Source organism: Grus americana, chromosome 19, assembly GCF_028858705.1.
Source record: "Grus americana isolate bGruAme1 chromosome 19, bGruAme1.mat, whole genome shotgun sequence".
NCBI lineage: Eukaryota > Metazoa > Chordata > Aves > Gruiformes > Gruidae > Grus > Grus americana.
The window spans coordinates 9,646,768-9,673,970 of NC_072870.1; the positions used below are offsets into that span (position 1 = coordinate 9,646,768).

General features: G+C 35.7%; 1 protein-coding gene across 3 annotated transcripts in view; it reads left to right on the forward strand.

Annotated features, from left to right (window-relative positions):
* Window positions 1–27,203, forward strand: part of BRIP1 (BRCA1 interacting helicase 1) — a 63,044-nt gene that overhangs the window by 16,695 nt on the left and 19,146 nt on the right. For all 3 annotated transcript variants that reach the window (XM_054847922.1, XM_054847923.1, XM_054847924.1), the window contains 6 exons: window positions 181–332; window positions 988–1,159; window positions 1,277–1,414; window positions 1,820–1,981; window positions 25,875–26,034; window positions 26,770–26,891. In XM_054847922.1, the coding sequence (XP_054703897.1) occupies window positions 181–332; window positions 988–1,159; window positions 1,277–1,414; window positions 1,820–1,981; window positions 25,875–26,034; window positions 26,770–26,891 (906 nt within the window). The remainder of the gene's footprint in view (window positions 1–180; window positions 333–987; window positions 1,160–1,276; window positions 1,415–1,819; window positions 1,982–25,874; window positions 26,035–26,769; window positions 26,892–27,203) is intronic.

Below are 27,203 nucleotides of genomic sequence, written 5' to 3' on the forward strand. Positions count from 1 at the left end.
TAAGCCAAATAAAAAAATTAAAAGGGTTGTTACTCTTCCTTTCCAATTCTATCTTCAGTCTGACTTCATAGGTATCTTAGTTGAACTTTTAAAACAGTGTGCTGGTAGTCTCTGTATTAGCATTGTTGTTGAGAAGATACTTAGAATGCTGTTAAAGTGGAATTTGTTTGCCTCTTATAGAAACATCTTGCTACTGTCCTGGAAAAAGAAGAAAAAATATCAGTGCTTGGGAGAGAGGAGCTTATTGAGATACCGATAGTGAGCCCTGCCACTCAGATTGTGCTGAAAGGGTTATTCATGGTTCTTTTATTTCTTTTTAAAGATAATAGCAGGTCAGTGCAAATACATCGTCTGTGCTGTGGGGTAGTGTTTAATATAGCTGCTTTGCCAAACTGCCTCTTTTGTTTGTGAATACCTCAGTTACGGTGTCTGGCTTCTGAGCAAAACTTACATTTCAGAAAGCTTTGGAAAATCTGTTTATGTGGGAAGAATTTAAATACTACCAAATTATTTTTTTTCACTCATTAATGAATTCAAATATTGAATAAATTTATTTGAAGGTTAGGTGTAAATTTTCTTAATGTGTTGCCAAGTTAAATATGCATGGATTTTGTTTTACTACATAGCACTTATCGTTTGACTGTCTTAATATCTTGACTACTAATGCTAGCAGTTACTAAAAATTTCTGATTCTAACCTTATTTTTAAATATTAATTATTGCAAAGTTTCTTTTTTTTTATGAAAGGGAAACTGACAACTGTTGAAATTTTATATCTTGAGCAGAGTTGCCTGTTTCTAGCGAATGCTCTTACACACTGTATGGTCCACAGGTTTTTTATTTTTAAACAATATACTGTATAAAATTATTTTTATCCTTAAATTGTAAATGCATTGTAGCAATACTGTCTTTACTTTTTATGAGCTTAATGCTTACAGTTTGGTTACTTAATTGTAGGTTTTATTGATATTTATATATCTCTGTATAGGTATGCAGATGACTACAGAGTTGCTCTACAACAAACTTATGCTTGGATGAATGAAAACCAACTTGATGGTTCAGATACAGGTGCCTTCTTTACACGGCCCAAGCATAAAAGGAGTTTGCGGCAGAAAACTGTAGTCCACATGCTTAATTTTTGGTGCTTGAATCCTGCCGTGGTAAGCTGAGTGTGAAGTAGAAGGCCTTAAGTAATTTGAGTGATAACAAACACATATAAGATATTAAAGGGATTGTATTGATTGTCTAAATTCCTTCTTTTTCTTTCTCCAACCTAGGCTTTTTCTGACTTAAGTGATGTTAGAACAATTGTTCTGACATCTGGTACGCTCTCTCCAATGGATTCGTTTTCTTCAGAGCTTGGTGTGAAGTTTTCTATTCAGCTGGAGGCTAATCACGTTATTCGGAACTCACAGGTAAACTTCCGCAGTGTTGTTCCCTCCCCTGAGGTGTAATGCTGGCCATTGTAAAAGAAACAATAACTTGCAAATAAAAATGATGACAAACCTATTCTGTAACTGAAAAGAAATATACAGAACAGCCTAGTGCTTGGATTAATGCAATTGTAAAGTAAATTTTCAAATGAAAAAAGGGGCAATTATTAGACACCTGGAGAAGTTGAAGTCATGCTATTTTGGTAATAGCCATCTTATATCAGTTATTGCACTTTCTCTTCTGTTCTTAAGTACTGGCATTAATTTGTTCAGAAATGTCTCAATATTTTCCTTCACACTTAAAATTTCATTATTTAACCTAATGTAATTTAGTACAGTTTTTGTCGCATATTTTAGAACTAACTTTTTTAATGTGAAATACACCAGGTTTGGGTTGGCACCATTGGAGCAGGCCCTAATGGTCGGAAGTTGTGTGCCACGTTCCAGCATACAGAGACCTTTGAGTTCCAAGATGAGGTGGGAGCACTTTTGCTTTCAGTGTGTCAAACAGTTGGCCAAGGAATTTTGTGCTTTTTGCCATCCTATAAGGTAAGAAAATCTTAATTCATATTCTTCCTCTAAAAACCACACACACTCTACTCGAAAAAGTATCATGTAATCTTTTGCTTTATGCACTGACATATAACAATGTTTATAAAATAAATGTGTTGTGATAACAATTGTGATTGCATTATATTTTAATTTCTTGGATGTCATATTGGCTGGCGTATACAAGTTTGTTTTCATGAGAAAAACACGTTCATATTTGTTTTCAACAGATGTCTATATCTTAGTTAATGACCACAATTGTTTTGACTAGTTTTACAAAAAAAAAAAAAAAAGCCAGACTGATCTGCATTTTCTCTTAAATTATTTCCCTGAATGTTTTGAAATTATTTTAAAAAAATAAAATCTCCTCCAGGTAAGCACACATCATGAAAGGAAACTTTATGTATACAACTCAACAGCAAGAATGCCTTTGCATGTGCTTTGTATGCTATTTGAATGTAGTATTCATCCAGTTAATTTCTTCTTTCCTTGTTTCTTGTTCCATTTCACTGCATTGGAGATTCTAGTATATTTTTCTTGAGTCAGGAGGGAATTGCTCACTGGCTTTGGCTGAAAGGAATCAAATTTCTCCATTTCAAACTATGTAATATCTAATTTCAGTGACAACAGATATCTAATTATGGTTAATCTGTACCTCACAGTACTTCTGCTTTCTTCTGTATTAGTTCTTACTGTTATTTATGGTCAGCTCTGAGGAACAGGAATATAAACCTGCACTATAATTCTGTAATTCATGCCCATTTTTCTTGTAATGCTTGCAAGAGTGTGACTTTTTTAATTTTAAACCCTCATTTATGATTTAAAAAAATCCTCTCAACAACCCAAAAAGTCGCAAAAAACCAAACCCCCCAAAATCCTACCAAACGAACAAAAACCCCAGCATAAAGGATTTAAAGGTTTCAGACTGTTTCCTTCATCTCTAAGGTTCCTTAACAGAGAATATTTTTTAAAATGAAATAAAACCGATTTTTCCTTTTTTTTACAAAACCTTCATATTTTGTTATTTAACTGAAGAGGCTGCAAAGTGAGGGTTTTTTCTTCACTGAGTGTCTGTAAAGAATTGCAGTCATCAGTGCAATTACTGACAGTAACCATTAGGTGACCACATTAGACCAGGTAATGTACAGTCACTGAAAAAAGCAGATTACTGACTATAAATTTATTTAACCGAGCTCACAAAACTATGCACTTATATGCAAAGTTAATGATCCAAAAATAAACTTTGCATTCAATTTATTTAAGAATTTAAATGAGAGCATATTTCAGTTTTCAGTATCATCATTATTATTTTACTAAAGTGTATAATGTTGAGCAGTATGTGATAGTTGATCTTATGTGTACAGACCTGACAAATATTTATGAAAGTTTTTATGAGAATAGTAATCTGAATTGAAAGTATAGAGAGACTTTGTAATGACATTTAATAAAGAAGGAAAGAGATTGCTGGACAGCTCTGGTACCCTTCCCCCTCTCCCTGCCCTTATGTTTTACTGAAAGGTCACCTAGCTAAACACGTTGAGTGGTTTGTTTTGTTTTTTTTTTCCTTTGTGGGAACACTTCCATGATCCTAGCAAAAGTATTGATAAATATAAATTGCAGACAATTGAAGGATGATATTTTAAAATCACATTGCCAATATTTTTCTATGAATGCCCTTTTTCATTCTACTTCTTTTACTCTGGATTGGGTTGCCTTTAAGTCTGAGATTAATATGTTGAAAACACAGAATAATGTAAGCATAGGCATATTAGCACAGGGAAAACAAGGTATTTTTCTTTCATCATCATACAGAATATTGCTTACCTGCACATTTGCATTTCAAAACTGATTTTCAGAGATTTTAGTGGGGAAATGGCTACGTCTCTTTAAAAAACTGCAGCTTTTGAAGAAATTGTTCAAGGCTTTCAAGATCTGATTAATATGCATGGTCATGTACCTCACTAAATTAACTGTTATGAGTTAGGCAGATTTTTTTGAGGGTTCAACATGTTTTATGAAGTTTCAGCTTTGGAATAAGTGAAAAATAAAGTCTTTTTAAGTGTCTGGAAGGCTGAGGACAATGCTCTGAATTTTGAGTACAATCTATCCAGGTAATTTGATGGAGCTTGAATTTAGGCATATACATTGGATTTCAGTTTGGTTACACTTTGAGATGCATTTTTCAGTGCAACATTCTCTTAGTTTTAAAAATCCGTGGCTCAGCAATGATGTCCTTTGCTCTGCACCTCTGACAGACGCCCTCCTTCTTTGGATGGCTGTTTCAGTACCTCACTTTCAGCATTCATGCTGCACCTTTTTACCTCTTTGCCTGAAAACCTCTTTATTTACAAAGCGAATAATTAGGGATAATTGTCAAAGTTAATTTTATTTTTCTGCAAAGCCCATTATTCACTTTATTCGGGTAATAAATTGTGTGTTACTTTCCTTGTTTGTATATAAGGAGAGTGCTAGAGACAGAAATTGCATCTTACTGCACCTTCATTTAGTTCACTTTGAATTTCATGGACTTTTGTTCACTTTAATAGAATATAGGTACCTGTTCTTCTTTGTTGTGAGAATGGTAGATGAACACTTTTTGGCCTCAGTCTATAGGAGTAGAAAGAATGGAAGGTGTAACATCTGTCACCGGAAGCAGCAGTTGAGAACCCTGCCTTGACACAGTTTGTGACGGATGATGATGGGACCCAGGGCAGCTAGCACCCAACAGTGTTCCCTTACAGCTTGTCCTGTTATTCAGAACTTCATTACACGATATCGCAAATAAAATAAGTTTATGGTAGAAATAGAATGAATATTACCATTTGAACTTCCCAGTCTGGAATTTAAGGAGGTTTTATGCGTAATATTTATTTCTCTATATTTTGTCTGGAATTTCAGGTTGCTTTGTATACATTAGAGAAGTACTCTACCAGTACTTGGTGAAAGTGATGACCCCTGTATTCAAGTTAGAGCTGAAGAAACAAACTCTGGCAGAAATCTAATGATTTATTTCAGATTTCTGAAGTGTATAATAGAGAGAAAAAATATCTCATACTCACCTAGAAGAGATATCAACCTACTAGAAAGTTTCCAATGTGCAAATAAATAGAGGGCAAGTAAAATTTCTAAATGTCACCACATTAACCTAATCATAAAATGAGAAAACTGCATGCTGCTTATAGAACATCTGAGGCGAACGTTATAAATGTCAGCAGAGTACATTGCTGCAGGAGCTAGCATTTTAGTGAAATACTCCTTCCAGTGCTAATGTGTGCAAAAAGCATCTGTTAATGGCTTGCATTTTTCTCTGTCAGTGTTTCTTCAGGTAGATTATTTCCTGGGAGATTCTAGATTTCTTTGAAGAAGCTGTCTGCTGCCAGGAAGAGGCAGTAGTCACTTGTCTGTATTTTGTTCTGGAGTGTCCCTTACAAGATATTTATAATCTGTAGAATGTTATTCAACTGTTTTGTAAAGAATTTAAAGTCCACAACATTGTAAGCTTACATTCTTTCCTAATCATCAGTTTAAGAAAATAATTTGTCAGGCTGACAAGGTATTTTCCAAAAATCTTTTTACCTAATGTATGAACTGCTGTTACTGTGAAAAAATCTGAATTAAAAATAATTCACCTGTTATCTTCCTCTGTGCCCCTCCATCCTCTGTTTTTGGTTTGGGTTTTTTTGGTTTTTTTTAATCAAAGCAGCTGTAGCAGAAAGAGCTTAGTGTAGTTTTGTGGGAAAAGTCTACCACCTGGTTATCTCTGTGTCATTTACCATTACTAGATGTGAATATGAAAAAAGTAATAGCTGAGAAACTCGCCTTTATCTTAATCAGGTATTTGAATAAACATACTTTCATTGAAGAGTGTCTTTAAAATATATGTATGGGAAGTATCTGAAGTTGTTAATGCAATGGAGGAAAATATATGCATGAAAAGAAAACAATGCATCAGATACACATCTCCACATTCGATTGGTGTCTGTTTATGTTATGAACAGCTGTGATGCCATGTTTCAGAAATGGGATAGTCTACAACAACATCCAAATTTCTGTTGTCATTATCGGAGTTCTGGCACATTGACTTTTTTAAAAAAAAGCTTAATCTTAACATTTAATAAATTGAAAATCTAGATAATTTTTAGGGCTACTAAAACTGGTGATACTATGCAACAAAAATGCATTTATGTGAAAATCAGTAGCAACTCCAGCAAAAGCACTCTATAAAAGAGAATATCAGAAGGTGAAAAGATTACTCAGAAATCTAAGATGCTTTTAAACAAGATTAAGATAAGGACCATTAGGGTTCATGTCGCCGACCTGTCTGCATTAAGATATATCTTGCCTGGTGCCTGCATCTTAGATGATTCATTCAATATGTGTCATATCAAAGTCAAGGTATCCAGCAAGGAGAAAAATGCTAATGCTTATAAATTTTAGTGATAATCCATCATGATGAATTAACTGACCTTTCTTTAGTAGCTTTTTTACAAAATAAGCTTTGGACGATAATGTTAGTGTTGGTGTTTTGTTTTTTTGTTTTTCGGTGAGGAATTGTTGGTTAATTTGTATCTGCTAATTGTTGAGCCATAACTTGGAAGCAGAATTTTTAAAATAAGATAGTGTCTCAAAAGTCTTTGCCTGTTTTCATCAGTAAAACTAATGAACTGATAAGTATTCTTCACTTGAGAATCCAAGATTTGTTTACTACTATTTTCTTTTTCTCCTACACCTTTAAGATCTCTATTGACTCAGATTACAAAGCTTTACCTTTTGAGGTTGAATAGTTTCACTTGGTAGTTGCTGTGTATTTTGCATTATACTGTATCAAATAATTTTGTAGAGGGAAATATCTTAGAAAAACAAAGTTTCAAGAAATACTAGCCTACAAAGATAGAAATAGTAACTGCTTTGTCATCTGTCTTGTGAACCTCTTAGAAGTGGCTGAATGATCTAAACCTATGTTTAAAAAAATATTTGTTATACTCTCTGAAATATTTGCGTCCAAACGTCTGTAAAATAGATACTTTTTTCATACCAGTTGTGTTACTGTTTTAGCATGCAGGTGACAATTGTTTGAGGTTTACAGCTATGGTACTATATGAATTTTTACTTCTAATAGGTAGATAATTACAATAGTAGTAAAGGTAATAGAAAAAGAATCAATGTTAATAAAACATAAGAAAGATTTAAAAATTCTGCATTTATTTTGTTTTCCATTTCTATCTATAAAATCCAGCAAATTGATGTTTTTAGCAGAATTTAGTGTGGAATAATGAAAAAGTAGCAAGATTTTCTTACAACTAAACAATATTTACTGGAAAATTGTTGGACTGTGTAGAGCTTTTGCTGTGTACTGCAGTGATTCCAAGGGTTGTTGATGAGTAACTTTAACAAATACTGTGTTGGAACAAAGTGGTCTAAGGCATTCGTTTCCTAGAGCACTTTTCTTGTGAATGACCTTTTTTCCACACTGAATTATTTCTAGTAAGCTTAGTTGGTATATCCTAAAGAAGGTTCTCACACATCCTATATTAAGGGGTGGGTTTGACTTTTGTTCCTGTTCACCAGCCCTTTGCGGGGAGCTGGAATTGAGGAAAAGAAGAACAGAACAGATAAAAGAAAAGAGGAAACAGGAATTACAAGGCTCACTGAAAGCACTGCTCAATTATTGAAGCAGCCCTTTTGTAACTAAGGGTATAACTTAAAAACAACCAAAACCATGAGTAATTTTTAGGTCACTTTCTCACAGATGCTATTGAACTTGAGGTTTAACTATAAAGGTAAATATTTGCAATACAGTCAACTCTAACAATGGATAGTGGTTACTCTTCCATGCAAGTATGTCATGAGTTTTGTGTACAAACTATTCAACATCCAATCTTGAATACACCTGGCAGTCTCAATCCTACTGCTAATGAACAGATGCCCTTCATCATAAATTGGCATTGTGTCGTGGTTTAGCCCCTGTCCCGAAACCGGACTGTCCCCAAGCCACGCGTCCTGGAGCTGCTACCCCCCTCCCCGGCTAGCCCCCCTTTTATGCTGAGCATGATGTCATATGGTATGGAATACCCTCTTTGGCTAGTTTGGGTCACCTGTCCTGTCTATGTCCCCTCCCAACTCCTTGTGCACCCCCAGCCGTGCCACTGGCAAGGCGGTGTGAGAAGCAGAAAAGGCCTTGGCTCTGTGTAAGCACTGCTCAACAACAGGTCCACATAACAAAAACATCTCTATATTATCAACGCTGTTTCCAGCACAAATCCAAAACATAGCCTCACACTAGCTACTATGAAGAAAATCAACCCTCTCAGCTAAAACCAGGACACATTGCCATGTACTATGTTAGGAAGGCAGAACTATGAATGTGTAGGTACAGACCAATTAATGCTGCATTGCATTTGCTGTTTCCCTTCAGAATTTTGGGGTAAAGTTATAATGATACATATATAATAAGTTTTGTCACTTGCAAAAAATAAATGCTAAATTTCACATTTGAGTTTCTAGGCATCTCATAATTTTAAGAGCTGCTAGTTTACAGTTTAAGTTCTGTCAGTCTCATCCCTTTTTCCCGTTGTCTTGGCTGACTGTTTTCTTCAGTGAGAATAGACAGGATTGGGTGACAGCAAATCCTTTTGGAGTGGAACACCTCTGTTTATTGTCTTGGCTCCCTTTCCACGTTTAAGGTATCAACCAAAGCTGTAGCAAAGTTGCAGACGAGTGCTGTTTACCATTCTGCTGACAAACCATCCTTGGCAGTATTACACAACTTTAGGCAAGCAGGGCTAAGCAATATTAACTAACTCTGTGGGTAGCGTAGAGCATGGCAATAGGTCTAACTTGTGCCGTTTTCAAACGGACAGAGAATCTTCAGGTTCAGCCTAGGTAGTTATTTGGAATAAAGAGGAGGGACCTCAGTTTAACCTCTGACTATTGCACTCTTCTGCCATCGCACAGCAGTGTGTCTGCGTTGGTTATGAGCCCAAGCCCTTGAATATACTGTCTCCTGGCCTGAACATAAATGTGCCACCCCCATATATGACAGGCTGAAGGACGGATACAGTTTCGGTATTAATTCTGAATGTCTGGCTCTTCTTAGTTTGACAGACCCCTTTTCTTACTGAGATTTGTGTGAGGTTGGTAGAATTTTTTTTTTTTTTTAAGAAGTTTATATCAGAGAGGCAGAAAATGAATTTATCATAACACTGAAAAAAGAACAGAATATTTTCATTTCCAAAACTTTCCTGAAACACAGTTTTGTAAATAAACCCATTTTTTTCTGCCATCAATAATAAAAAAAAAAAACAACAACGCTGTCTTCAGACAACTTTTACTTATTTAATAAATTACTTCAATAAATTTACAAAAGATGGTAGTCTGTTTAGCCAGGCCTATTAAAAGCATTAAGATTTGAGCACTGGCTGTTAAAATGAGTAAATGGCAATATCACAAAGTTAAACAAATGCCAAAAAACATTTTCCAGAGTACTGGGATTGTAACAATACCATTAATGAGGGCAAAGAGGTTTTAATGCAATTTGCACATTCTAAAGTTTCAAAAAGAGGTTTTGAGTTAGTGCATTATTAATGTTCTGAACATCTGGAACTATGTAAGAGCCATAGACATTGAGCAAGTGCAGGGTTTCCCCACTAGGTCTGATGCTGACTGATTTCCTCCCTAGCGAAAAGCTTGTTTTAAGAAGTTTGAGACAGTAAAATGACAATATCCAGATAAGAGATAAACATTCCACAGTGTCTTTTTGCTTGTAATGTGTATGGAGGAAAAAATGGAACCATTAGGTTTGTGCAGTTAAAAGGTGAATTTGAAGTTAAATAGGAAAATAGTTATTTGCGCCACAGATGGTTGCTCCGTGGTGCAGTAACACTGATTGCAGAGTGCTTATGTGAGAAATTATCTGGTAAAGTTGGGTAGATTCCATAATATTGTTTAATTTTTTCTATTAGATGTATTTAGATATAACATGCAGGGATAAATGCTTTATCGAGAGTGATATTCTCCTTGATATTCCTGTTGACAGCTGTAGGAGTACTTAGAGGAAGAGATTTACTCATGTGTGTAAATATTTGCAGGATGTAGGGATCTGTTCACACCAAGTATGCCTTATGACAGAAATTTGTTCTTTGAAGTTACATAAACATTAACTTTCTGCAGAATTTTAATGTTAGAGAATGTAATTTACACTGTTACAGCTTTAAAATTATACAGGAAACAGAACGTTTCAATGTGTCATCTAGTTTTAGATGTTTTAACTGTAGCTAATATCCAACATCACATTTGTTGGGATGAAAAGAAAGGAGGTCTTTAAACAGGCTGGCATATCAGGGGTAAGTTACGAAATAATCGTAAATTAATAATGATACTCACTTTCTGCACAGCATTTGCTTTCTGCTCTCAAGGGAAAGGCATTCTCTTACTCCAGAAGCCTTATTTGTTTGAGCCAAACAGCTGCAACTGTGCTATTACAGTATGTAAGAAACCCTAAAAACAAGAAAAGACTTTAGGGAATAGAATTCTGTCATCCTTGCTATCTCAAATTATGTGCAAGTACCTAACAATAAAAGTAGAGCAAAATGGTGGAAGAGTAATGAAACAATATGTGAGAAGCACTCTGTGTCTCTTTCCTGGCACTAATGACTCTGTGCAATGCCCCCTGGAAGTCACCGGAGTTTTTTCAGTGACTGCAGAGGGCTGAGGTAGGGCTCATGACACTGAAGTGACCCTTTGGGGGTTTTTTTGTTTTCTTTCAAAAGAAAGGCTTATTGCCAGATTCTAAAGCCGTGTCTTTTGCCTTACTCTGATGAAAATCTTAGTACAGTGATTTCTGTCTGATGGAGCATAATTTGGGGAAAATGTGATCTAAAAAAGCTGAATTCTAATGACTCAAAAACTATGCATTTCAACATTTGTACCTAATAAACATAGATGAAGTTTTGTTTTACTTGTCCATTATTGTTTCTTCATTGCTTGTTTTTCACTCTTAGTCTGACAGGTAGTTTTCTTTCTGATCTTTATCTCAACTTCATGTTTTATAAGGATTTTTTGTTCCCATTAATCATATACAATATCTACTTTCAGTTTTATTTTCTATGTTTCTATCACTTAAACATTTAAATGTCTGTAATATAAACTGTCTAGCTATTGGGGCCCTCACATTCATCCAAAAGAACAGTTTTCAGGCTTGGTGTGCATTATCTGAGGTGTCTTCTGAGAGCTCCAATAGCTCCTGTAAATCTTAATGTGATTTCTGAAGTCTACAGTTTCTGTTTTTCCCATTGACTTGGGCATAACGAAGACATGTCTGTAGAAATCGCTCTGTGTGATGGAAGGTTTCAGCCATTCCATCACAACAATCTTTTCTCTGCCTTGGGTACTGAAGGCTCTTGTAGTGGTATTGGCTCAAATAGAGAATAACACTAGCAGAAGGAATACCGAAGTTAATACAAAAAGAACTACAACAAGAGTTTTTCTGTAACCAGGTATATAATCTTTATCCTCAAATTCTGTTGGCAAGCCTCCTTCTTTCATGTCATCAGTTCAAACAAGTTACTCTGCCAAATTAAATTTGAAGATGGAGCTGGCAGTTCACACCCTGGCAAGATCATTTCTTTGGTAATTATAGAGGCTGCAACAAACATACCTGCTTGAAATGAGGAGAATAGTGCCAAATTATGCTCCAAAGGAATACCTGAAGTTCTCCTAAACTTTTAAAGCTGATGTGTTTTATTATAATGATTTATTAGAATGTGTTCACTTAGAATTTTTTAACCTCTTGAGTTGTTTGGGTTTGGGGTGGTTTTTTCCCCACTACCTGGTTACTGATGGCTAATTTTAGTTTTGACCATCCACATGTGTTACTTCCAAAGCAGACAAGAAGAGTGTTGGGCTACATCAAAGATAAAATTTTATCTTTGGAGGATGATAACTGACAATCTGAATAGTTGCACAACCTTTGTTTTCTTTCTTAAATAGTTTGACAGGATCCTAGATTATTGGTTATGGAGTAACTTTCCTGGTTTCTGGGAAACTAGAGACAATCCAAATATTAGATATGCTTAGAGAAGTTAGAGAGGATGATCCAGCAGCTTGCTGCTGAACAGCAAGGTTCTTCCCCCTTTCCTTGTGATTGTTCTTGTGCTACTCTGAATTTTGTGTCAACTGATTCAGATCTCCAGAACAAAGGAAAAGTTCTTATCTTTTTTTTTTCTTCATCTTAGTTTTCTGCTGGCCTTGTGAACTGTGTTAGCTCCTCAGGAGGTCAGAGAAGTGTCAGAGATAGCTCAAGGGAAGAGATGATATTGCACACTCAAGGAAGGGAGCATGATCATCCCTGTTACTACTAGAGTTCAGTCTCAGCGATGAAACATTACTGTACTTTTTTAAAACACGTTTTTCAGTGATTGACCTTAATATGAGAATCTATAAAGATACTTATTTGGAAATTCTGATCTTTTTCTGAAATATGGTTTATATTATAAAATTGTTAGTATGAAATTGCAGCATTGTTAACTGAGTCTGCCTTTACCGCATATTAACCAAATAAACTGGAGAGCTACTCAAGTGAATATTCTGGGTGAATGGAAATTGGGGTGAAGTGATATGAAAGGAATGAACTGTTCTGACTTCTCGTTGTGTGGAAACCCACAGAAACTGTGGCAACGGAGGAGCTGTTTGTTCGTATGTACTACTTACTGCAATCAGACATTTTACACACGGCCGCTCCTCGAGTACACAATGGCCATTGTGATTGAGTGTTGTAGCAGTTCAGTGCTGTTGGCTCAGGGGAAATTTCTAGGTGTGATTTGGGTCCCGCCTTATCTTTTTGAATTACTGGCTGCAAAGAATGAACAAATACACTTTCCGTGGCTTACTGAACTGCTACAGTGACCAGCAAGGGATGTGCAATTATTCAAGTGCCCTGTGGCACTTGCTTTTTGTGTAGAGCAGATACACTTTCTGATAGCATCTGCATGTCCTATAAAATAGAATCCGTAGCGACAGTCTGTGGCAGATTATTGGATATTATGTCTAAAAAAATTATATGCCATACTGGTAGATGAGTGTTTTGCTTGTGGATTTCACACCCTGAGAGCTGTGCAGTTTAATATTTTATTACACTGTTTAGATACCCTGAGCATACAGCATCAGGAAAATAAACTAAAAATCTATTATTGTTTCTCACTTCTGAGCTCTGACTTGTTAAAGTGCTGCAAGCTGAATCGTTGTATCTAGTTAACACATGCTCCAATTTCCGTTGTAATTAACACTTTCTGCCTGCATATTTTTCCTACCATTTGAGCAGTAACTGCATTGAAAATGAGTTTTCACAGTCAAGAAGTTTGCACTCTGTGAATGATAGAGTCCAAATAGTAAATAACAATTACAGTCAACGTGTCTTTTTCCTCAAAAGCTTTTAATGAAGGGGAGAGAAAGCAGGATGGAAAACAGTAGTTATTAATAGAGAACAATATACATAAGCAATGTTAATTTTAAGAAGGTGTATTTTGCAGAGGTTACTTTGACATTACTGCTGGTCCGAACCATTGCAGCCTGCAGAGTGCCATGTCTCTTTTGCATTTCTGAGAGGTTCACTGCCTGATGTGGTAGAGATGTGACTTCATGTGTGAAAATCACTATAATATATGCTTATCACTAAATATATGCTTGAAAGCATATATTTAGGTAGCATGTTCTGTATCAGTATATACATATACAAGAATTTGAATATTAACTATATTGAAAGGGATACTTGGGCTATTTTAAATTCAGGAAAATTCTACTTATTGGAAAGTCATGAAGCCTATCAAATCATGTCTTAGAAAATCGTGCCTTAGACTTAGTTGCTAATTGGGTAAGCAAGCTTCTTGGTGATAAAATTTAATTGGTGAGATGGTGTATTCTAAAGAGTATTCATTGCATTTTGATTCAATTCACAGCTTATTAGTGGATTATTTTTGCAAAAATGTTTTAAAACAAGTAACTTGCACAAAACATAAAACTTCTAGTTTTGGCTGCAAATAAGCCACTTGGCATGTTGGAAGCCAAATTGCAGTGTGTTACATTTCAAACTTTGTTTTCAGCTTTTTCTTCCTATTTTTGATCATGAGGTGAGAAATTATTTTCCTAAGAATCAGATATTCTGTAAAGTCTTTTATTCTTCTCTCTTCCTACATTTTTTTTGTGGAGGAGAAGGGAAGGAGGGGGAGAGAATACAGTTCTTTGCTTTGAAGCAATATTTACACTAGCTTGTTTTCTTTTACTTTTTTCTATTGTGTAGCATGTGTGGTGAAGGTATATCAAGCGTTTGCTGTTGGGGAAAAAAAGATGGTCCAAATTACATAAGGTCAGATGATTCTTTGTCACTTGAGAAGGAAGGATACTTAATTTAAAAGAGAAATAATCCAAACAATACCCCAAAACAGAAAACCAGCTCCTTACTTAACATAACAGCACAGTTCCAATGAGGTCAGTGGACTTATGGTAAAGTTTGTATTTAGGGATCCTGCTTTCAGGTGTTCCTCCCCAACATCAGATTCTTTTTGTGGGATAGATAACAGTTTATTATTCATTCTTATTATTTATGCCTTTTTATCTATGGAACCCTATCTTATCTCTTGTTTGCTATAGAAATGTTATATACTTAGTCAACTTTTCGTTCAGTAAACTCATTGAATAGCTTCTTGCTGTGTGAGATTAATTGCTTATTGCTTCCTCCTTAATTGCTGCTCACTGAAGTAGGTGTTTCTAATACTGGTGACATTGGTGAAGGTCATCATTTGCATCATCATGATTATGCAAAGTTTTATCACTTTGCATTTCTGTATTTTAACATTTGCTTCATTCTGACTGAAGTCTGGAATTGTACTGATTTTTCTGTTTGGTGGTCCTACTTCCCAAACAAGAGGTTTTAGATATTTCTAAGAATCAGAGCTGATATTGTTCCCTGTTGCCATAATTTGTGTAATTACATATTCAGAGCTCAACATGGTGCATATGATACATGGTTGTTGCTGAGAAATTCTCTTAGTTCTTTTAGATGCACTGATTTGCTGTATAACAAGGGAAAAATTACTAACCTTTCTGAGAAAATAAAGATAAGTTTAATCTTTCATGAAATAATATAATAGCTACAGGTATAAAATGCCTTCTGTAGATTTAAAAATATTTTCACTGTTAGCGTTAATAGAAGACTAAAAGCTAAAACCTGTTACTCTCCCAGTCTTGGAGTTAGTTCCCCATGATAGGTATCTGCCTGCCCCCATTTACTGTGTGAGCGTTCGTGGACTTGGTCAGCCTCATGCCTAGGACTTCACTGCATGTCTGCTTGAATCCGTTTTCCCAGATGATACTGTGCTTCACTGCTGATGTGCCACTAAGACGACCTTGTCTGGTTTTTTTCCTCTTTACTCTGGAAAAAAAAGAGGTCAAAGATGACTGAGCTTGGGTTTTGACTGGTGAAGAGGAGGACAGCAGTGTAGGATGCTGACTTCATTCATGAACAGTTAACAATTTTGTCTTTGATTCCAGACTAGGATCGAAACAATCCTTTTAAAAATAAATTTTTCTGGAGAGCTTTCTTTGCTCTCTCACTGGAATGTGAAAGTGTAATCATAGCCTAGGGTGAATGTACAAGCAGTTCTTGTAACACAGAAAGCTGTTGTCTTGGTTAATTTTAAAACCACAAAAGAAACCCTGTTTTGAACCAGGTTGTTTAGAAACAGCTGCAATGGAGCTCAACAACTGAATACTTCAAAGGCTATCCAGATTTTGTGGTAGAACATGTTGGGGTTTTTGGGAAAAGATTTTATATAAAAAAGCTTCTTTAACTGTAGAAGCAACATATTAACCATGTTATTATAGAGTCTTTGGCGTGCAAAACATTTCATTTTTCATTACTGTTGTCGCCGTTCACATATTCCATTATTTAAGGAGGTTATTGAAAAATTGATGGTATGTTGGTACCAGAGAGACATCCTGTAGGCTGCAGTGTTGATTTATGGCACATGGAACACAGTTCAGTGCTTCAGTTTCCTGCTGGTGAGCGGCACTTTGTCATTGTCCCTAAAGAAAAATCATACCAGTGAAATCCCCTGTGTTTCCCCGAAGTTGAGTGATGCATACTTTTTCTTCCAAAATGATTATGAATTATTCACCTTTTATTGTGCTGGAGTGTGCACATGGTGATCAGACTCTTGTTCGTAATACAGAGTTTTTCACCATGTTCAGGGTTTAGTTTAATTATGTAGTTGAGTTGCACAGTAGCTTTTATCTATTTCTTTCTTCTTTTTTTTTTTCCCTGCAGTATGTGTCTGTGAAGCCTGTGCAGGCAAGCACAGATTTTACCCCACGTTTCCTAGCACATGTAGGTATCTCAACACACGAGCCTTGGTCCTAAATGTTTGGTTTTCTTTCATATTTGTCTAAAATTTTCCTTGACAAAATAAGTACTGTATTTCTAAACTTAAAAAGACACTTTTTGCACACAAGTTCTTGAAAATCACCAACACATGTTTTTAAAGTTTTATTCTTCAAGATGATTCTCTGTTACGAAGAAATGATAAGAGAGATCTAAGTGAAAAGTCTCTTGAAATAGCAGATGTAGTAGTGATACAGATTGCCACTTGAGGGCAACTTTGTCCTGGGACACGTGTTGAGGAAAGACTCCATGATATAGACCACCTGTTAGGAAAATTAAAAGGCTGTATAATTTTTCTTCATAACTCTGGAAGAAATGTAAAATGTTGGAATAAATGTGTGACTCAGGTTGAGGGCCCTTTGCAGCTTTCTGCATTCCACCTCTGGACTGTTGAAGGCTTTCCAACAAAATGTAACTTTTCTTAGAGAAGATAATAACCTGCTGAGCATTGATCAACTTCAGCAATTTTGGTTTATTTTTGGAATCATGACTATCTGTGCAAGCTTAAGTTTTTAAAATCACTTTCCTTTTAACTACTTTTGCTTTAAAGATATGCGCTCTTATTTTATGCACTTGATTTGATTTTTGCTGTAACAGATGGTAAGGATTAGCAGTTAAATACACATTAGAAAATCTTCCTCATCAGCTGAAAAAGAGAGGTTCTGAAAAAAGTGAGGAATGTGTGTTTTCCTCTGGAAGTTACACTTAGATGAGCATACGTTCTGGTCTCATTCCTTCACAATGTCTACTTTTATTTCAGGACTTTTCTACCATATTAAAATTCCTCTGTGTTGCCTAGTCTTCGTATTCCTTAAAACAAAGAAATCAAAGTCTGAACGTATTATGTTCCCTGTATTTTTTAATTATTGGTTTTACAATAGAATGCTTTCTTTTTCCTGATGGCAGAAAAAATGTTTAATAATTTTTTTATATTTTTTCTGTTTTGCAATTATGGAACATTTCATTACAGAGGCTCTGTAACACTTTGGGAAAGGAAATCAGACAGAAATTGATCTGGAGTTAGTACTCTGTAAACCAAGTCTGGTTCAAAAGAACACTTCTTTGCATTGCTGGTCATAGCCCCATGATGATAATAAATAGTTGGGGAAATGTGCAGTAGAAAGGAGGCGTAGCCTCTCCTCGATAAGAATAGCATCTTTGTGTGGCCTGTTTCCATTAAAATGCTGCTTTAAATCAGTTTATTTTTGGCATATAAAGAAAAGATTACCTATACGTATGTATTTATATGGGCGTTGGGTATTTTTCTCCAGATTCCCATTAACAGTGGGGAATTAACATTCTATTTTGAAAGTAGATGTTACATCACAAATGAAATATTTTGGGCATGGGTATTTTCATGTTCTCTTTAAATGAAATGTGTTATAATTAGAAATTGAGAAAATGGAATTTGAAGCTTAAAATACTTTTTTTTTTTGTGAATATACATTAGTATTTTGTATCAGCTTATTCAAAAGAATGAATTTTAAATACCTCCTTCTATTATATTAGATACCTCCCACAAACATGAAGAGGTTTCTGTGAATCAGTCTATTCCTTAACCTTTCATGAAAATCTAATTGAGTGCGAACAACTGCTTAAATAATTCAACGGACTAAGTTATTCTTGGCTGGAATAGTCCCAGCCTAGTGCAGTGCAAATGTCTGGGTGTCAAGCAAAAGTGAGGTTTTTTCTTTTCTGGTGAGGAATGTGATTAAGAATAAAATCGTCGTTGAAAAAGTGTACAGGTTGATTAAGAAGGAAAAAAGATGAAATGTAAATTAGCTCTGCCAATTTGGTAAATGACTTGTGGCTAAAAGGTGCATATTCTTTCAGCCCATTTGAAATACATACAATATTTTTGGTGATATTGATAAATGTTCTTGGGTTTCATTGCTTTCTTTTCATACATGTGACCTTTTATTAAGGGACATTGTGCTTTTTATAGTACTATTTTTAATAGTTCTAGAGTGGTATCTCCAAATTTATTATAAAGTTTTGAATAATGGACATTAGATTTTATTGGTTAGTTGGCCCAAATATTTTCCCTCCTGTTTTTTGAAGGAAACTCAGCTTTTTCCTTTCACACAAATCCTTCCAGGCAGTTATCTGTTGTCCCTTCAGTCTTTTATTCCCTTTTCATTACTCTGTTTACTTTCTTCCTTCTACTGTTTCCTTTGTGTTCGCTTTTAACCTCAAAGGACTTTTTTTTTTTTTTGGTTGGCATTTTTTGGTTGGTTTTGGTTTGTTTTGTTGTTTAAACTAAAGGTGGAAATGGAATTATTTGCTGATCCCATGCCACCACATTGGCTTTGTAATCTGCTGTTTCCCCTAAATTGAAGAGTTCCAATAGTCCTGGAGGTCAGATACCTACAGCATTTCGGGTCATTTAGTACAGAGGCTTGGCAACCCTTTTAGTTCAGAGAACTGTCAAAGAACTTTTGCTAATTCTGTATTTTTCCAAAACACCTTATGTCTTGAATAAGTAGTTTAATATGAGCCTGTAATACCAGTATGTAAGAGATGTGAAAAAAGTAGGTGGAGTCTGGCCAGATACATTCTCCAGGGTTACTTTGAAATAACATGAACTTAAGGCCACTAGTGTTTAAGCAATGTACTAAATGCATTTATTTAATCACTGAATATATTTTGGGATTATCACTAATATAGAGACAGTTTCATTCTTTCATAATAGAAGTAGAACATTCACCCAGGTAATTAACCACCATGCCGAACAGACTAGAGCTTTGAGACCAGGGGAGAGTGGTTTGAACAAAAAGTTACAGCTGTAGCTAACCAGCTGACTCAGCAAACTGCATCATCCTGGAAGCTTATTAAAGGTAATGCAATACCTATGGAATTAGATACATTATAAAAACATCTGTGCCTTGAGATCATCAGAGGATTACTTTAGTGGAAAATATGATGTCCTCCATCGTAATAGCTTAAATTTGCAGAAGGATCTGTCAGAATGTATAGATTTTTTTTTTATTTTTTTTTTACTGAAAGGAGAAGAGGAGGCAGCTGATGCAGATGCAAGTTGAGTTGTCCTGTGATACATGAAGCAACCTGTACTATTTTTTTTGCAGACAGTCCAAATAGTGGGGAACATTCTGTAGTAAGATAAGATAACTGCATTTCTTCTTGATGTTCTCTCTGAATGTAAGGATTTTCAGTAGATGCAGAAGAAAAAAAAAAAAGGCCTCTTATTTGTTTGGGTTTGACACCTGTTATTTTTCTGTCAAGATACAAGCACTGCATTGAAACAAAAACATTTGATAAAGCTCAATGTATAAATTTGGTATCTGCACTCGTCTGCCTCCTCCACTCCACTGCCGCCTCCTGTTGCTTAGATAAGATAAAAGCACTCACTGAAGGACTGAGTTACTCAATGTCTTGAAGCAAAACAGAGTTTATGAGATCAGTGGAAGAGGAGGAGAGGAAAGATATAAAAATTAATGTCTTCTGTTACTGAAGAAGGTATAAATTATATTTACATCTAGTATAAAAGTTAAAGAAAAGCTATTTAAAATGTTAGGCACACTGCTGGTGAGGTCTGTCTTAAATAGTATATTTTTAAGAGACTTTGGTTCGTGCACATTCTTAATGATAGGTGAAAAATTTTAATTAAAATTTAATTAAAATTTTGCAAGGAGCAAAAATTACTTAATACTATCAAGTTTTATTGTTAGATGTTTAGAGTATTGTCTCTTAGTTAGCTAGCTTTTTTTTGGTTACTGAATCGCAATATCCATCAACTTCAGATTTGCATCTCCCATGGTCTATTTTGTGATGTATTTGTTCTCTTTTATAATGTGTTATTGACATTAAAATGCTGGTAAGACATTGTGTTGCATAAGACCTTATTAGTGTATGTTTAAAATATGCGGGAATACCTGTTTCATTTTTATAAGCTTAAGTATGACTTGGGTGAGAGTGGAAGAAGCACTAGTGTAAAAATTAGAGCACCCTGTGTTGGAAAACGTTTTCTTGTTCTATTTAAATGAATAGGTTTTAGTTTTGTTGCCTCATCCTAGCTAGATTTCTAGGCAATTGGAATTTCCTCTGGATATGTTTTCTTTACTTTGTGGTTGATTTTGCATACAGGGGGAATTTGTGGCCATTTTCACAATGTAAGATTGTGAAAGAAGAGCACAATTCAGTTCAACAGGTTCTCTTGTCTCTCTCTGAATCTAATTATGGTTGCTGAAACAGTTGATCATCCTGTATGCAGAGAGAGGCGCAGCTGGATGTGGCTACATCTGCAGCTTCTTAGAATGTTTTTGGTATTGCAAAGTTAAAAAAAGAATAAATCTGTAGGACAGTTTCAAAGGTACATAGAAAGAGAAACTGTTTAATCAGATAATCTGTAATTTGCCTGGTCTCTGTGCTAGGAAAATAACACAATGTACTTCAGTTTTGTAAATTTAAAAGTATATTCTTCTCCATCTGCTGGAACTTTGGAGATCCCTTTATTCCATGTTTGAAGTCCCTAATCTACATGTCTGTAGTGTTCTAGTTTAGTCTAGTTTCCCTTTGGAAATACTTTCTGTAATCTGTTGTAGGTGTTCAGCAGGGAATGGCCCAGGACAGTCTTTTCCATTTGGTGTTTCTCAAGAAACTTCAGGTTTTACAAACCGTAGCTGGCAATGATCTTAAGATGCATATGACTCTATTACTTTTTTTTAAAAATACCCGCCATACTACCACATAACTCAGCCTTGAAATTAAAGGGAAAATGTTTGTGTTATGAGGTTTTAGCTGCTTCTAAAACTGACACTACATATTGTCCTCACTGCATTTCATGTAAATATAGAATTTTAGTGTATGTAGAACGTGCATTAATGGACTGCACTCAAAAGATATCAGAGTAAGTCATTATAGCAGCGCTGTATGTCTTTGTGTGTCACTTTTACATGTTGGTGGATTGGCTGATAACCGTTTTGTGCAAGCGACTGCCCTATTAGTCCCAAGCATAGCTTAGCCCTCTTCGTTCTACCAAAATGGAGCCTAGTAGAGTAAGTCCTGTTGCTCAGCCTCTGGGTTGGCCGTAGCTGTCTGTTTTCCATTTCTGAAGTTTTGTGCTGACTGCGTGTAGAACTTCTATTTGACCCTTCAAACACGTTTCCAGACCACTGGAGACACACTTTGATTTGAAGCAGTGCTTATTCAAAAAGAAAATTCTGGTAGCAAACACATGAAGAGCTCTGCATGGGAAAAGGCTTTTAGATCAATGTTAGTCCTTGGGGAATCTCTGACTTTTTGCACTAACAGTGGTGCCAATACTGTGATTTTTATTAAGAAAAACCTAATGGCTGTTTCCTTTCTCCCCCCAGCTACCCTTCATATTTGAATAACAATGAAAAGTAGAACTTCATATCATTAAAAAAATATTACATAGAAACAAGATGAAAAAATACCAAAATTTGGAGAAGTGGTCTTTTTAGTGTGTAATGGCAGACAAGATATTTGCGTGATTTTTGTGCACCTTGAAATACATTTTCTTCAGTTATTATATAAATGTATGGATAACAAGACAGCATATACAGAATATACAATACAATTATAACTGATAGTTATTATTAAATAATTAATAGTTGTTAAACTAGCCAATAAAGCCAGAGTTATTTTACTCTGCTGTCAGGTGCTGCTTAGGTCATTATCCTTTTTGTCCTGTACTGCTCTTGAACATCCTTTCATATTTTTAAGTGTTCTATTGCTTGCCCAAGCACTTTTTGATGGAGTGATTATTCCTGGGATGCCTTTTTATTCTGCTGGCAAGGTGCAATCCATTCATTACATATATCAATGCTAAAATATTTAAGGAATATTCTATGTAAAGAAATTTAGTAGCAGGTGCTTGTAGCAGGACAAGAGCTAGGGAACTGTAAACCAGGATAAATAACTCATCATGTTACAGTGTTTTCTCTTAGAACCTCCCTCATCTCGGGTAATTGCTACTTCAGAAATCACTGTCAGGAGGTAATGAATACTGCAGAAATAGCGCATCCCCAGCAACTTGATTGCTGTAAGTTAACTTTTCAACTTTGTTAAGATGCTGGAAATTACAATGAACTTGCCTTAGGGTAAAATACATTAAAAAAATCTTTGGTCTTGCTTCATGACATGGGAAACCCCTAATGCAATTTTTGGCACTGTATGAAACGAAAAGGCAAATGGAAAGGGGCAAAGCTTTTCCTTCGTGGACACAAGATGAGAGGGTTTTGCCTAGGAGTGCCACATAATGGCAAGAGATGTTGAGAAAACAGTTTCCCCATCCCCAAACTTAGAGTGCTTCAAAAGCTGCCTAAAAAGAGGCATGCTGACAAAGACGAATGGAGAATCTAAATCTGATCTCATCATTTCTATGGATCATAGCTTACAGGTGTCTTTAAATTGCAGAAAGAAAAAAAAAAAAAGAAAAGAAAAAGCTATCAAAGTAAACATCCTTCAGTGCATGGGAAGATGACAGAATCTTTCTAACAAGATTTTCTGCTCTCCTGGAGGAAGACCATTTGTTAATAAACCATTTGAGAATCCATTTTTACGGGATTTAATAAAATATACACAGACTGCCTTCCACTGCAGGAACTATTATTCCCTTGGGTAGAAAAAGTGACTGACTGTGGGCATTAATGGTTGCCTCCTGTGATTCCTGGCATTATATCTTGCTCCCATTTGCACTGTTTCAACCCAAAGTGAATATTTTTTTATGAGAAACCTGCACTTGATTCCTAGCCCTTATGAGACATGTATGTGTTCTATATTTTATTTATTTGTATTCAGTCATGTCCATAATTCTCTTCATTTCAGTGTCTGTGTCTATAGCATGGGGTTTGTGTGTGTTTGTGCACACTTTCCTGTGTACAAGAAAGTTTCCAGAGCAAACTCTGTTAAATGGAAGAGGTAAGAGCTTTTGTGTGAATTAAATGAATCGTTCCATTCTGCCAAAGATTTTAATGAATAATTCACACATTTCCATCAAAAATTGTAGATTTTCTGTTGTGATGGTTGCTGTCAATTAAACAAGAAACCTGAACCTATTATGGTCTAATAAATACTTACCTGGAGGGGCTGGGTAAGCAACAAAAGAGAAAAGATGTTTTCTTAAGAGTTTGGAGGAAGATTTTCTACTGCCATCTTTCCAACTGTGAATATAAATTATACTTCTTTCCAATAGCAGTGGAATTGAGGGATTAAGTAATTTTTGTAAGGAATCTTGCCCTTTCTGAGACTACCGACAGACTTTGGTTCTCTTAAGAAACAATTTTTCTGCTAAGAACACCTCATAAGGATGTGTTTGTGAAAAATGTCAGTTGATTTCAGTATCTGGGCTGATAGGAGGAGGAGAAAGTCAGGGGCAAGTGATGCTTAGAAGTCAAAGCATGGATAGTTTTATGTATGTAAATGTCAAATTCAGTTATACCCAAATATAGCCTGTCTATATTATCTTACTGGGCTCCTTTTGTCATGCATGGTAAACAGCAGGCAGTGCTAGAAGTGAATTTAGTATAGATTGCTAAGTGGGTGCCCAGGCAGACATTAGTTTCACAGAAGGAAGGATGAAATCTGGAAAGCTAATAATATCACAGTCACTGGCAGCTCTAACAGATCCCAAATGGACGTACTTAGAGGCATAATTTCTTTGATTCTTTTCTTTACTAGAATTATCTCCGTATCATATCCAAGAACTGAAGGCATAGTGGCAGGCTGTGGATGGCAAGATGGACAGTCATTGCTCGGTCACAGTATTACAACCTTTATTTTATAGAAAGAGGTTACAGACAGCGTGCTGCCAGGAAATGACAGAGCTGGTAGAGAAGAGGACAAACAGTAGGACAGACACATTTAGAAGAGATGATTTATTCTACAGTAACATCTGTGTGTGTAGGAAACTGTTCCTACTGTTCATCACTTAGTCTTTCTGTGCTTTCTTGAGAATCGTGTCATGTCAGTAGAAAGCAAGTGTAATTCCTTGAATAGAGGCTTGAGCAAAGATAGTGAAAATACAAGGATAACATCGTATTTATCCCCTCAAAAGGAACCAATCCAGATACTTAATGTCAGAGAACAAGTTCAGATCTTTAATGTTGAGGACATGGAATACACAAGGGTTCTTGTAAACAGTTTCCTATAAATTTGCAAGCGTTCTCCCTGTAAACAAAAATGTGGCAACAATTAGTTACCATTGGTTCTGCCTCACGATACTACTTAAACTGTATGTTCGGACATAGGACAGATTAGTTGTGTAACAATCTAACCATTCAAGATCCTGAGATCTTGACTGGAGTGCATGAGAAAGGCAAGTGGGTTGGAGTTACGGAATGCTGTGGCTTTTTGAGCAGTGAACTGGGGCAAGTGCAGGTTCCAGATGGAGCAGTTTATATAGCCTGAAGCAAAATACTGAGAAAGTCTTCAGTGAATGCAGCTGAGGGAAGTACAGACAAATTAAAAGCACAACACTTCTTACAGAACCTGTGAATTTAAAATCTCTGTACATAACGAAGCTCAGTAACACTACTGCACAATAGTTAGTGACATGCTAATCATCACTGAACAGTAAAAGGAGTCAAATAAAGTATTTACTTCTGTCCATGGAACCAGATCGACTCGGTTCATTCTAAAACGTGTGGGTTGCCTTGCTCTTGTCTTGAGAGCAGTGCCGTGCACCATCAAACAAACATGTCAGGTTGGAGGAGTGACTTTTTTTGCTCCTTGTCTTGATAAAATTCTGTCTAGAAATTGATGAAAAAAGGGCATGTGATGACTGTTAACTGCTAAATGACCCCCACCTGTCTGACTTCAGTTTCTGTGGTAATTTTAGACTTTGCTTTTTGTAATGGAATACGTATTTTCATTGCATTTGCACTAAATGTGGAACAAGCTTATTTGCTTGCGAGATTTGAACATATACTGATTTGGAGTAAAATGTGCACAGTTCAGAATCTGGTAGCTCTAACAAAGCTGACAGGCCCTTCAAGAAGCAGAGGAGGCTGTTCATACATCCTACATCAATACCTCCTCCCCCAACTTATCTATGTAAATTTTAAAATATTGAAATATTGTGGGAATTTAAGGTATAAAGGCGTGTTTCAAATTAATTTAGAGTTTGCTTCCAGTCTTATTTTTGAATCTCGTTTGGTAATCGAAAAACCAGGTAATTTCCGTTTTTCTTTGAATGACATTCCTCTTGCTTTGAGAATACCAGAAGATGCTCTTTAGTGACCACTCTCATAGATTTAGAGAGTTTTGCTTTGATAACTTGAAAATCTGCACTGTTTCTAATTAGCCATCATGTTTACAAAGTGTTGCATAGCTGTGGAACGGTGTATGGTAGGGAAACTTGTCATAAATACAAAACCTGAATAATTTCACTAAAATAAGTGTCTTTGTGTGCTTTATTTGAACAGTTCAAGTGATTGATCTTTCATTACAGCTCTTCTGGATTTTTCTGCTTGTTTACAGCTGTTGGACAAATTAAAAGATCGATGGATGCACACTGGCTTATGGAGAAACCTGGAGCTGGTTAAGACAGTCATTGCAGAGCCTCAAGGAGGGGCGAAGAGTGACTTTGATGAACTGCTGAAAATATACTATGATGCAATAAAATGTAAAGGAGAAAAAGGTACATTCTTCAGTCATATGAAATAATTGTTGCACACTCTTCAAGTTAAAAAAGGGGGCAATTCTTAAAGTGCTTAGCAATTAGAATAAGATGTAGATAAACAGTTAAATTAACCTCAGCTTATCAAGTTATTGTGATAAATGAGGAAGATTAACTGCTATTTGTATTGTTGCATGAGGATACAGGGAAGCACAAGAATAATCCTAATAATGATATTCCAAAGGCAGTGAGCTGTGTAAAGATGTGCAGTCACGTGTCCAGCAGGGCACAGACTGGCTTCTCAAAGAATCAGACTTCTAGTACATTGCATAACTGTGATTTACCATCTTCTATTACAGCCACTATAGGATTTCTTCTCAAAATACTTAAGTATTGGTACAGAGAACAAAGAGTGATAGTTTGTCAAAAAATAAATAGCGTGATTTTTTGGAGCGCAAAATTTAAGATTTAAAATTTTGTAATACATACATTCTTGCGTAATTAAGTACCACTATATTGTATGGTGCAAAATTATCTTGCTAGTTGATATTCAAAATCACGATATTATTGATGAAAGTGAAGTTAATCTTATCCCTCTAACAAAGTACTTTTTTATCCACTCACCTTTTCCAGATTGATACACAGTGCTTTATACTATATTATGTTTAACTTTTTAAAAGATGTGGGTGAAGCTTTCTTCTGATCCTCAGTTTATCACTGGGAATGACTTGTATATTCCTCTCTGGCTTGTTCAAGATGGAGCACTCCTTATTGCCGTATGCAGAGGAAAAGTTAGTGAAGGCTTGGATTTCTGTGATGAGAACGCCCGTGCCGTTATAACCATAGGTATTCCATTTCCAAATGTGAAAGACCTTCAGGTAGGAAGAGAAAGAGTTGTACTTTAGTTTTGTGTCATGTTTAAAACACCAAATATGCACAAATATTTTTTCCTAAATGTTTACTCTTGGACTCCCCTCAATCTCATTTGAGTTGAGATACCTTCTACCCAGGTAGAAGGAGGAACAGTGTAGCGTGTCTTGTGGGCTTATTTGACATTCTAAATAAATGTATGTCATGCTAGATGTGTTGTAAATTTTTGTTTGACATTGCTAGGGAAGACTATCGCATTGCTAAAATGATCATTAACTTCATATTTTGTCAAGCAACAGTACATGTTTCAGTCTTCGCTT